Below are 13431 nucleotides of genomic sequence, written 5' to 3' on the forward strand. Positions count from 1 at the left end.
CAATAATGTTTTTATCACATGTTTGGACTCTCATTCTGACGGCACCCATTCACTGCAGAGGATCCATTGGTGAGCAGCTGATGCAATGCTACATTTCTTCAAATCTGTTCTGATGAAGAAACAAACTCATCTACATCTCGGATGGCATTTTCAACAAATGATCATTTTTGGGTGAACTATTTGTGTAAAGGAGAAGTATGTCATTTCTCCACCGCAAGTACGATTGGAAAAAAATATATATATATATATATTTTTTTTTTTTACCCAGATTGGGTTGATTGGAAAAAAATATATATATATATATATTTTTTTTTTTTACCCAGATTGGGTTGTATGTGCGACTAGAATTGTTTTCAAGGCCAGGTGTGAAACAAGAAGTTGAGAAATCTGCACTTGTTTTTTTTACACTGAACATGTGCCTATAGTCACCTCTCAGTGCCCTGTGTGGTCTTTGTCCATGACCAGTGACCTATCATATGGGAGTGGTTTTGTTACAGCATGGCATTTAGTAGACAATGTGTACTTCCTGTTTCTGGCCTGGTAGCAGGAAACCAAACAGTGTGTGGAGAAGTCATTTGTTATTGTCCGTCTGTCATGACTCACCACTGAGTGACCTGGAATGTAATGACGACGCATCGATGTCTGCGATTAACAATCTGCCGTGACTGACCTGTGTGATCTCATACTGTGAACACAACAGTAACTGGAAATGAGTGTCATGCATTCACACTCACAGCTGCTCTCTGACCAGCACCTGTTGCTCTCCCTCAACAATATCACCAGTTAGTTCATCAAGTAAAATCTGCTCATAGAATAGTGAATGATTTCGACCTACATTTATGTTTGGGTTTTTGGCAAATACTTTATCACAGAAATTTACAAGAGTGTGCACATAAAAGTCTGATAGTTTTAATCTCATAAAACTTTTCGAGAGCATGTACAGGGCAGTGTTATTTTAGTATTATTTTTATACTGTTTTTGTTAATATTTTGAAAGAGTTTTTTTTTTTTTTTTTGTATTTCAGTTTTAGTGTGTTTAATTTGATTCCAGTTAGCCATTTTAGTGCTTCAATTAAACTTGTATAAGTCAGTGGCCAAGATAACATTTCTAATTTTCTATTAGTTTAATTTTGTTTATTTAGTTGAATTGTTTGGTTTAGTTTTTCATCAATACATTTTATTTATTGCACCTTTATTTTAATTATCAAAAATGTTCAGTAACAGTAATAATGATAACTCTGGTAAAGGGTAATTTTTTATTTTTTTTTAAATAAAACAATATAACATTTTTAAAATATAAATATATTTTATTATTTAAATATATATATATATATATATATATATATACATATATACACACACATATACATACATATATCTATATATATATGTGTGTGTGTTTGTGTGTGTGTGTGTGTGTGTGTGTGTGTGTGTGTACTGCATTAAGCTTACTGACACTTGTTATTATTGCTCTTTTGTTGATTTTGATTGCTTCGATTGTCCTCATTTGTAAGTTGCTTTGGATAAAAGTGTCTGCTAAATGACTAAATGTAAATGGTGTGGGGTTTTTTTTGTTTTTTGTTTTTGCTTTGTTTTGGTTTTGTTTTGTTTTTGCTTTGTTTTGTTTTTTGCTTTGTTTTGGTTTTGTTTTGTTTTGTTTTTGTTTTGTGTTTTTTGTTTTGCAATTCTAATCCAGTTCCAGTCATCGTTCAGTTGATTTAAATAACAAGGTGTTGTATTACTGGTACATTTACATTACAGGTAGCTTAGACCCTAAACCCTTAAAGAATTCCAAAAAATATTCATTTATTCAGTGCACTGCAGATCCTTGGATAATTGAGACAGTAATGCATGGTTTACGTATATTCAGTAAGTGAGAGTGTTTTAGTCAGTCAGTTTCTTGGTGAGTTTGAAAAGTGTGTTGTTTTAGGCTGGGTTTAAATATAACTGCTGAGTTTGCTTTTCTGACAGCAATTCGAGGGTTCCTTGAAAAACTTCAGGACCTGTAAAAAAAAAACAGGAAGCCATTATGTGAGCTAGACAACCAGAAGTGGCTTATCGCTGCGACTGGGCCTTTTTGGTTTATTTTTCTTTCAAGCATCTATTTAACCTTGATGTACTGTGTTGCTTCTCATGCATGGCCAACAGAAATGTGCAGAAATTAAGATAATCATTAAAAAGTTCATCCCGAGACACCTGGAGGATAGTTCAAGTAAGGATTGACTAGAAAAACAAATTTAATTGCAGTGTAAATCTGACCAGAGGCATAGCAGACATTAATATGCACACACACCCTAAATACCCTAAACCACACCATGTGTACGTCTCAGGACCCCTAGAACGATTCACTTCTTGTTTTTGGAGAACTGCAGATGCCGTTTTTAATTTGTGGATGTAAAAACTGACAGCATGTGGAGACTTACTGACCTGGTTTATGTGGAAGTGTCAGCATGTCTAAGAGATTTTGGGAACAGGAGTGACAATGGCAACTTTACGCAACCAGCACCATGGGTGTCACATGCATCTGTGTGTGTGTGAGTGTGTGTGTTAACCTTCCTGCGTCCCGCAAGCAAATGGCTCACGAAAACAACTTCTCCTTTTCTTTCTCTTTTTCCATCAAGCCTTTAAGTTTGGTTTTTACACGTTTTTTTGGTGTGATTTCACACTAAAGGATTTTCTTTCCTGTAATACTAAACTATCCCTGTGTAATATTGTAAAATTTTTAATTGAATGAGGAAGAATGAGTTGATACGATACTTGAGTGGCCTATAGCATTTAAAAATGGTGCTGTGCTGGTTAACTCATGATGTTAGTTAACTGTTTTAACCCTGTATATTTATTTGTCCAAAAACATGAAATTCTGATAGCTTATAATGTAAATCTATGAGATCCTAATAACAGTACAGCAGATACTTATATAAAATGCATATAAATACCAGTTGTCAATCTAATCCAAATGCATATAAGAATACCAGATGCTCAGTTTTATGATCAAAACATATAATCAGCAAATGTGCAATGTCTTAGTAAGTTATGTTGTTTGTTTTTATTTTTTGATGCTCAGACGTTAAAATGCAACAACTTATACAAAATATCCAGGGCTGTGCGACAGGGATTGTGGCCCGGATTAGTCTAATATAGTTGTTTTTATCTTTAACGACAAAAACATAAACACAAATACAAAGCAATACAAAACCAACATAAATCAAAATAAACATAAATAAAAATTAACATGAATACAAAGCTCTAGCAAGCCAGCATGCAGGTAAATCATCATATAGAGTAATTAAAAGTTTGTCACACTTTAATTCTTATAATAAAGTATATTTCCCAATATAATCACTTGTATCGTCTTGATACTAGTAACCCATAACACATCATATTTTAATGGTAGGCTTATAAATAGTAAAAAAAAAATAGTATAAATGTTCTAAATTAGTTGTTTATTAGTATATAATATAGATTTATGCTGTAAAATATTAAAATAAATGTCTAATACTTATAGGGGAGAGTGGGGTAAGATTAGCCACTTTTTACTTATGTGGTCCTCAAGATAAGGGAAAATTATGCAAAAGTACAATGATGTTAAATTATTGAAAGTATTCCTACAAAATTAAACTATCACAAAGTATCCAAAAAATATGGCTTCTTATAAAAAAAAGTGTTCCCATTTAATACAACACTAGTAAAAAAAAGTTTGGAACTAGAACATAAATTAAGCTATAGCATCTATATTGTTATATTTAACATGGGTGTAAAATGACCATCTGAACAAATCTGATTCAGTTTGGGGTAGGTTGACCCGAGTCGAGTCAGTGGGTAAGATGCACCATCTGGGTGTAAAATGACCATCTGAACGAATCTGATTCAAACCCATGTAAAAATAAATAATATAAAAACTAATTTAATCATTTCCTCTTACAGACAGTCATATCTCTTTTCATAAAGTTAACTTTAACAACATAAAATCAACCAAATAAGGTTTAAATTTCAATATTTAATTGTTTTTGCATCTCTGAAAACACATATGTTGAACTCCAAAGTTGTAGCCTTCCTAAAAACAGACTAAACAGAGATTCGCCATCACCAACAATAACAATATAATTATATTTTTATTTATTTATTTTTATTTGTTTTCATAGCAATATCTGGCAACACTGCCAGAACTTAAACTGATAGTAATCAAAAGAGCCCACAGAATTGTTATTGCTGACAGGGTACCACATACAGTAAGCCAATCATAAATCTGTAGAACAAAAAAAAAAAACATTATCTGTCAGAAACGTTATCAATGCTATCAAAACAGTAGCATATAACACCAGTGCAGAGATCTGTAGAACAAGTATGTTGCATCTATACTATTTCATAGTTACATTTTCACAAAGTCTCAACATTCATAAGGGCACTAGACAAAGTTATCATATATATAGCAATGGTTATTAATGAAAACTATAACAGTAATAGGCCTATGCATTGCTGAATGAATAATAAACAACTGATGCTCATTCCTCCAAAACTGAGAAAACATCTTTCACAAACATCTACATATCTCTCTCTTTTAAAGTGTTTAGTGTATATAATGAGTGAATTAATTGCATGTATATATATGAGTGGGGTTGCATTATACAGCACAGTTCTCACCCAGACCACACTCATTTTCGAACCCTGGCTACGGCTATGGTGCCTTCCAGTCCTCCATGTGTTTCTCCTTTTCACAGTCCCTGGCAGACAAGACATGTGCACAGTGAGTTTTGCATGGTACTGCCAAAATAGCAAAATGGTCAGATCAGGTTGACACTAAAAGTGAAGTAAAGTGTAAAAGTAAATATGTCGTAAACATTTTGTGTATGCATTTTAAGATATTACTCACTACAAACTTCCAATTCAAAACACGGGTGTTTGAATCATTGTCTGTGGGGCAAAGTAAAGATTCAGCTTTTCACATCAGAGCTTCCCTACGAATGTTTATGAAGACATGATTCCAACCCTCTCAAGTTTAGCTGCTCCTCCAAGAACTTCTACTGAAGATGAGGGCAGGCTCAGAGAGTGAGAGCCCACTCTAATCAAAACCTCTACAATAAAGTCAATTATTACAACTGTCTTCTCTTTTAACTGTATATTTGTAACAACTGGATAATTTGTATTAACAAGCACCCTTTTTTTGGTTTGGGCCACTGCCCCTCAAAATGTCTTTGCATGGCCCTGTAATGCAGTGCAGTACAACGATGATTGAGAGATGAACAAATAAGCCTTCCTCAAAAGCCTGATGATCATATTTGATGCTAAAAAAATTATGAAGTAAACTTAAGATGCTTCAGTCTGAATGCTAAATTAGTATAAGCCAGCTTGGACCAGCATGGAAATTCACGCTGCTCTGTGCTAGACTTTTGACTGTACAGTGATTAAAAATATTCTTGTTTTGTTCTGCAGGTTATATATATATACAGTATATGTAAAGTGTATGTGAAAATGTGTGTTTTTAGATTAACAGCATCACCACAGAGGCTGCGGTGACGCTGCAGATGTTCAACACCACATACAGTGTGGAGGTGGTGGCCTGCACTCGGAGCGGCTGTGGGAGCAAAAGATCTCGCTACTGGCTCTTTGTACCAGACACTGGTGAGTAGATGCAAGAACCTTCACCTGGGTTTTACTGTTAGGAAGATGTTCTGAAATATTGCAATGCAGTGACACTGCTAATAAAAAAAATAGTGATATTTACCTGTCTGTAAGGCTTTGACTATTTTTATATAGTTTATATTTATATATATTTTTACATAATTTGTTATATTATGTTATTACTTCAATTACAATAAAATTTTTTAAATATTATTTAAATTTAATTGTTTGTTTTATATTATTTTGCTATTTCTATTATATTATTTCTATTATATTTTTTTATCTATATATTGTTTATTTCTCTTGATAATGTTCTGTATTATTAACTATTGTCCCAGGTAACTGATGTCCGCTGTGGAGTTATTTATTTATTTATTTATTTATAATTTAATTCATATTTTATATAATTTTATTTATATATTTTATGTAATTTATATTAGTGTGTGTTGTTGTTGTTTTTTGTTTGTTTTTTTATTTTATTTTATGTATTTCTTGATAATTTTCTGTATAACGGATCATTGGCCCAAGTAACACGTCTGCTGTGGATTTATTTGTTTGTTTATTTATTTGTTGTTGCACACACACTCACACACACACACACACACACACACACACACACACACACACACACACACATACACATATATATACATATATATATTGTGTGTGTACTGCATTACGGTTACTGACACTTGTTATAGTACTTGCATATTATTGCTCTTTTGTTGATTTTGATTGCTTTGATTGTCCTCATTTGTAAGTTGCTTTGGATAAAAGTGTCTGCTAAATGATTAAATGTAAATGTTTTTTGTTTTTGTTTTTCGTTTTTGTTTTTGTTTTGTGTTTTTTGTTTTGCAATTCTAATCCAGTTCCAGGCATAGTTCAGTTAATTTAAATAACAAGGTGTTGTATTACAGGTACATTTACATTACAGGTAGCTTAGACCCTAAACCTTTAAAGATTAAATATGATAAAATATTTCCTCTGTAAAATAATTACCAACTTAAAAATGCAGTCCATGGCAATTTGAATGCAGTTCCTGGAATCAGTTTTGATGAAATTTAAAAACCTTTATAAAATGTGGTAAGTTAAATACAAACAATAGACTCTTGCAGCGCTCAGGAGGGATGTTTGTTTAGGAAACAAATAAAATGCTTACAAAGTAAAAAAACCAGCTGAAGTTAAATCACTCGTCTCAAAGGTGAAAGTACATATGCCAGTCTTATTGTTAATGCTGTTGTTTATTAATGCATGTGTGTTTTGCTTTCAGAATTGCCCGTGTCTCCATCCTCGACTCCGCTTCCCAGTCGCCCTAACTCCGCGTACATCGTTCTTGGAGTTGCTTGCAGTTTTTGTCTGTTGCTGATACTGATGTTCACGGCCGTATGGTTGCACAATCGCTCTTATTTGCAGTAAGTTCTTCGTAATTTCTCCTTTTCTTAGTCAACATGAAATCAAAGTTGTTTACTTGAACAGTTCCTGGTCTTATTGTGCACGATTCATCAGTTCATATCATTTAATTTATGTTCATAAAATAAAATTGAAATCATAATAATATAATAATATATAATAATCTTCGGTGTCTGTATGCATTGTTTTTCTGAGGTGTTCTTAAAGGCATTTCACAATCCCAGCACTTCATTTATCACTCAAGGTTTAATTGCTGTAATTGTTGTTAAATCTCACTGTACTGTGGGATTTTCAGATGTCTTTTCATTCCAAGAGCAAATCTGAAAAACAAGGGCTATTTTAGAGACCAGAGCACCTTCATCTGAATGTACTTGTGGCAAGAAATTGAAGGCTTCAGGAAAGAAAAGTAGGGGGAAAGTTGGTCTGTAAAAAACAGCATGGCTTCTTAGTAAAACAAAACTATGGAGGACAGAGCCCGCCAAAGCAGCACTGAGCAAAGAGCTTCAAATTACGTCTGGTTGTTTACAAGTGAGACTAAAGTCAACATCTCCTCCTTCATTCTCTGGATTCCTTTAACAACATCTGGCTGACTTCACCAATAGTTTGCTGTGGTGGTTTTGCGGTTAAAGATCCACTATGTTGCTAACCAAATGTTAACTGTTCAAGGTCTGTTAGACTGCATCTAAAGTTGCTGCAAAGGATGCATAAATAAATCTAATCTGCATTGAAGACAGACAGGAAGCTTAGTATTTGTATGTTGTCAAACCAGGGTTAATGAAATGTTTCCTTTGCCACTGTCTTGACAATGTCTAGGTAAAGGCAAACATTCACAAGGTTTTGTTGTTTAAATATATAGTTACTTCATCCCAGTTCAAAAGGAGGCAAAATAAATGCACAAGAAATCCTTCTATTCAACACTGCATTTAATTTCTTTTGCATTTTAGGAGCCAGTTTAGTCTGAAAAGAGCAGATTAGACCAGCATGAAGTTTCATACATTAGCTACTTAATTTTTTATTTTTTATTTTTTTGACTGTTGTTAGACATTAGTTTTTTTTTAGTTTTTTTTTTTATTGCACTGAAGCTTAATGCACTGCTCTAGTTCCCCCACGCCCCCCCAATTTTTTTTTTTTTTTTTTTTTTTTTATTTTTTTGCAAAAAAAAAATTCAAAGTTATTTAGACATTAACTGTATTTTTATGAGTATCGTTAAAAAGTTTGCTTAGTACACCATTGGCAGCTTTTAAAGGGAATTTATTTTGAAAGGCTTTTTGGCTTTTTTTTTTTTATTTAATTGTAACTTTAAATGAACATGTAACATTGTTTGTTTTTGATGAAACTTGCTTAATTTTTTTTTTTATTTATTTAATTGTAACTTTAAATGAACATGTAACATGTTTGTTTTTGTATTGCTGTGTGGTTGTCAGGTCTGTTTATGTATAAATGCATTTCACTGGCGCCCTCTACAGGTGTTTGTTTGGACCTGCCGATAAACTCATTCCCAATGTTGAGTACAGACCTCAGAGATCCTACAACCGCTCAGCCATCGAAATCACACGTACGTCAAGCATTATCAGTGCCTTTATCAACTGCCTCTGTCCAGTTTCCAAGAAAGTATGTGTTCTAGATTCTAAAGTATTTCTTCTTTCTCTTAGTTGCCAGTCTGGGCATTAGCAGTGAGCTTCAGGGCAAACTCCAGGATATGATGATCGTGAGGAACCTGCTGTCCATCGGTAAAGTCCTCGGAGAAGGTGAGAACGCAGTCTGGTGTGGTGTGTGGTGTTGCAGCTCGTGTCAGATGTAGCTAATGACCTGATGTCTCTCTTACAGGTGAGTTTGGGTCTGTGATGGAGGGTCATCTTAAACAACCCGATGGGACGTCGAAAAAAGTTGCCGTCAAGACCATGAAATGTGAGTCCACTTTTTTGGGTTTCACAAATTAAAGTCATTATTTTATTTAAAATGAGTTGTTTTATATTATTTTAAAAAGTATTACATGTATTATTGTTGTTGTTGTTATATTAAAAATATTTAAGTTTTAAGTATTTTTAAGTATTTTACATTATTTTGAAAAAAAAAATGCATTTTATTATTTTTTATTAATTTAATTAATTTAATTTAATTTAATTATAACAAGTGCTATTCAGTTTGATTCATTTTTAGTAAGTGGCAGGCCGAAAAGATGAGTCTTTAGAGTTTTGAAAATGAGTAAGACTTAGCTGTTCGATTTTTACTATATTATTTTGAACCTCTTGGGATTATTATTGCAGAGCTTATTGCATTTTTTAAAATGTATTAAAATTTTAGTTATTACCATAATTGAAACCATACATTTTTTACATATTACAAAATATTTTGTATTAAAATTTTAGTTATTACCATAATTGAACACAGATATTTTTTTTAGATTACGTTTCATTTTTTACTTATGAGAGAATCTTATTAATGTATATAAATAACTTATTTTAAATAAATTATTTCAAATTAATTCTCAGTATAACCAATTGTAAGCATTCCCTAAAATCAAATCAACATCAAATACAAAAGCGTCTGTAAATTACTTCATAAATATTAACTGTGCAATCGTCTGTGACTCAGTGGTGGGACATTTTTAATCTGGATATTGATAGAAACAGTTTTAGGATTTTGAGTATTCCTGTTTTAGTGATTTTAGAGCTGATTTTATGGTACTGTATTAGCCACATATTCAACATTTGATTCAAGTAGCATGAACTAATCTAACAGCTACCTGTATAGATCTTTACAAGAGCCTGGCACTAAACGTGTATTAGATGAAATATCTGTGTAACTAGATATAATATAATAAAAGATATGAAATGAATCATTGATTTCTGCCTCTTTCAGTGGATAACTTCTCCCAGAGAGAGATCGAAGAGTTTCTGAATGAAGCTGCTTGCATGAAGGATTTTCACCATCCTAACGTCATCAGACTCTTGGGTAAGAACCATGCATTAACAAATAGAATAAAAACAATCTGATATTCATATGAAATGTTCAAATCCATAATATGTTCAGAAAAATGATATCAGAGCATATCCCTTATTGTTAATCTTTTGTTATAATGTTGATTTGTTCACACAGGTGTTTGTTTAGAGCTTGTTTCAGGCCACTTTCCTAAACCGATGGTTATTCTTCCCTTCATGAAGTATGGAGACCTGCACAGCTTCCTCCTTCGCTCCCGTCTCAGTGAAGATCCTGTGGTGAGATGGCAAAAAAAACAACAGCATTACTGTTTGTCTACATGCATGAACCAAACCGTGACGGTCTAATAGGAAGTGGTTTTGTACTTCCAGTATCTCCCTACGCAGATCCTCGTGAAGTTCATGATTGACATCGCTCAAGGAATGGAGTATCTCAGCGGCAGAAACTTCCTCCACCGGGACCTGGCAGCACGCAACTGCATGTATGTGTCCTGAACTTACAGTCTCTTAGTCAGAGTAGTGCCATTTTTCATTTCAGACTCAAGTCTTTCATTTTATTCACACCTCTGTTCAAAAGTTTGGGCAAAATATCCTTTGATGCTGACATGGCATTAAGTAAATATATACTATACTATACTATCAAATGTTTCGGGTCATAAGATGTTTTTTTTTAATTATTATTTTATTCAGCAAGGATGCATTAATTGATCAAAAGTGACAGTAAAGACATTATAATACAAATCAATTCCAAATAAAAAAAACACTTTTCAACTTAACATTCTATTCATCAAAGAATCCTGGGGGAAAAATGAATCATGGATTCCCTAAAAAATTGTTTTCAACATTGATTTGATAATAATCATAATTTTCTTGAGCTGCAAATCAGTATATTAGAATGATTTCTGAAGGATCATGTGACACTGAAGACTGAAGTGACGATGCTGAAAATTCAGCTTTGATCACAGAAATAAATTACATTTTAAAATAGATTCAAAGTGTGAGCGGTTATTTTAAATTGTAATAATATTTCACAATATTCGTGATTTTACTGGATTTTTAATCAAATAAATGCAGCCTTGGTGAGCATATAAGAGTTTTTTTTGAAAAACATTAAAAATGCGTGAGGTTTTATGTCTGTTTATTTGAACCGTTGAAATCTTGGTGTTTGTTTTAAACAATTGACATTATTTTTCATCCAGGTTGCGTGATGACATGAGCGTGTGTGTTGCTGATTTTGGCCTGTCAAAGAAAATCTACAGTGGTGACTATTACAGACAGGGCCGGATTGCCAAGATGCCTGTCAAATGGATCGCCGTGGAAAGCCTCGCTGACAGAGTCTTCACGGTGAAAAGTGATGTGGTAAGAACTTTCATCACAGCCATCTTCATTGTTCTGTTTTATCCAAATTTATGAGATGTTCTGTTTTTAGTCTCTACAAAAGTTTTTTTCTTTTTTTTTCTTTTTTTAAGGGTCTTATGCTCACCAAGCATTTATTCAATCATAAATACAGTTAAAACAGTAATCTTCTAAAATATTATTTCAATTTAAAAGAACTGGTATCTTTTTGAATCTATTGTAAAATGTAATTTATTGCTGTGATCAAAGCTGAATTTTAAGCATCATTACTCCAGTCTTCAGTGTCACATGATCCTTCAGAAATCATTCTATGTTGATTTGCAGATCAAGAAACATTTATTATTAGTATTATTATTAAAATGGGTGTACCGCTCATTCATACATTTATTTAAAAAGATTCTATTAAAAATATGTTTTCATTCATTCATTCATTTATTGGAAATCTAGACCTCATACTTTGCAACTGTAATGTAACTATCAGAATAACTAAAAAAGACAGCACAAACTGCACACACCTCCACAGACAGCATGACTTGCAGACAGCGTACAAAATTCCACAGACAGCATCAGCTGTAGTCAGGGTTTTTGGTGGTTTGTTTTGCAGAAGGTCTACAACAGTTGTTGATGTTTATAATCTCTTAATGTCCTTTTTAGTGGGCATTTGGAGTGACCATGTGGGAAATTGTCACTCGAGGAATGACCCCGTACCCTGGCGTACAAAACCATGAGATTTATGATTATCTCTTCGAGGGAAACCGGCTGAAACAACCAAATGACTGTCTGGATGAACTGTGAGTTCATTTTAAACCTGTGTGTTGAGAGTGTGCATGGATATCCTGTACAAAAATGTTAACATGAAATCAAAAGTGACTGTATTTACTTCTTATTTACTATTTACTATACTGAAGACTTCACCAGCACATTATTCTAAAGACAAGAAAAGGTTGTCTATTATGAAAATAGAATTATTTGCTCCTCCTTTTTAGCTCAAGATACATTTTCTGAAAATAAGTCTTATGTTATGCAATTTTGCATCTCAGGTAAATTGAACTCATTTAAAAAATTTAACCCAGTAAAGCCTGATATGTGAAAGAAATATATATTTTTTAAATGGAGCATTTTATTGAACACTTAACAAAAAAAAAAAAGTTTGCATATGGTGTTTTGTGTCATATTTGATATATCAGGCATTTATGGCTCATATAGTATGATAGATTGAGAATATGGAGCTCATACTTGAGGAGGAAAAACAGCTCAATTTTATTCAGAGGCAAAAATATGCAATTTGGTGCAGATGATGATATAAGGCTAAAAAGTAAGATGAAATTCTGAAAATATAAATCAGTGAGATCTTTATAACAGTATAGCGGATACTTCCACACAGAGGGTATAGAACAGAATCACCCCCCTTTAAAATAATCACATTTTGTTGCTTTGCAGTGTCCTTGCAAGGCCTAGCCAGAGCTCAGACTTAAACAGTACATCTGAATCTCATAGCATGTCCTGTGCTCTTGTGTTTCAGATATGACATTATGTTAAGCTGCTGGAGCGCTGATCCAGTGGACCGACCCGACTTCACACAGGTTAGGAAGAGGCTGGAGAATCTGGCAGGGAAGCTTCCCACGGTTTCCAGCAAGAAGGACATCATCTACATCAACACCAGCTTCCCCGAGGAGGAAGAGGAGTTACGCGGCGAGGCGGCGGCGGAGGGCCCTGTGCTCACATCCACACCCTCCTGTAGTCGGCAAAGCACAGACACGTCGGTAGTGACGGCGGATGTTCACAAGAGCACAGACGCAGAGGACGACCGGTACGTTGTGGTCATTTCCTCTGGAGACCATGAAGCGAGAAGCACTGTAGACACTGTAGATACGCCACTACTGAATCACAGACTCTTGGAGCAGGACAGTGAAGAAACGGTGAGGGACGTGACGGCGACGCAGCAAACATCTAGTGACACCACACGTTTGCTCTGATGGGACGTTGAAATGCATCAGAAAATTGACTTTTTGTGGTATCCAACTGAAGTATATTTTGTCAAAAAACTGAATAAATAATGATTTTATTTAAATAGGGTTCTTGAACACCCATCTGCCATTGTTGGACAA

At 33.8% G+C, this 13431-nt stretch overlaps 1 protein-coding gene across 2 annotated transcripts in view; it reads left to right on the forward strand.

Annotated features, from left to right (window-relative positions):
• Positions 1 to 13394, forward strand: part of mertka (c-mer proto-oncogene tyrosine kinase a) — a 29647-nt gene extending 16253 nt beyond the window's left edge. For both annotated transcript variants that reach the window (XM_042769513.1, XM_042769514.1), the window contains exons 9-19: positions 5483 to 5618; positions 6889 to 7030; positions 8495 to 8583; positions 8681 to 8776; positions 8856 to 8936; positions 9891 to 9983; positions 10128 to 10246; positions 10340 to 10449; positions 11167 to 11326; positions 11978 to 12114; positions 12846 to 13394. In XM_042769513.1, the coding sequence (XP_042625447.1) occupies positions 5483 to 5618; positions 6889 to 7030; positions 8495 to 8583; positions 8681 to 8776; positions 8856 to 8936; positions 9891 to 9983; positions 10128 to 10246; positions 10340 to 10449; positions 11167 to 11326; positions 11978 to 12114; positions 12846 to 13299 (1617 nt within the window). In that variant the 3' untranslated portion in view covers positions 13300 to 13394. The remainder of the gene's footprint in view (positions 1 to 5482; positions 5619 to 6888; positions 7031 to 8494; positions 8584 to 8680; positions 8777 to 8855; positions 8937 to 9890; positions 9984 to 10127; positions 10247 to 10339; positions 10450 to 11166; positions 11327 to 11977; positions 12115 to 12845) is intronic.
• Positions 13395 to 13431: the final 37 nt, after the last annotated feature.

This window comes from Cyprinus carpio, chromosome A13 (genome assembly GCF_018340385.1).
Source record: "Cyprinus carpio isolate SPL01 chromosome A13, ASM1834038v1, whole genome shotgun sequence".
Lineage (NCBI taxonomy): Eukaryota > Metazoa > Chordata > Actinopteri > Cypriniformes > Cyprinidae > Cyprinus > Cyprinus carpio.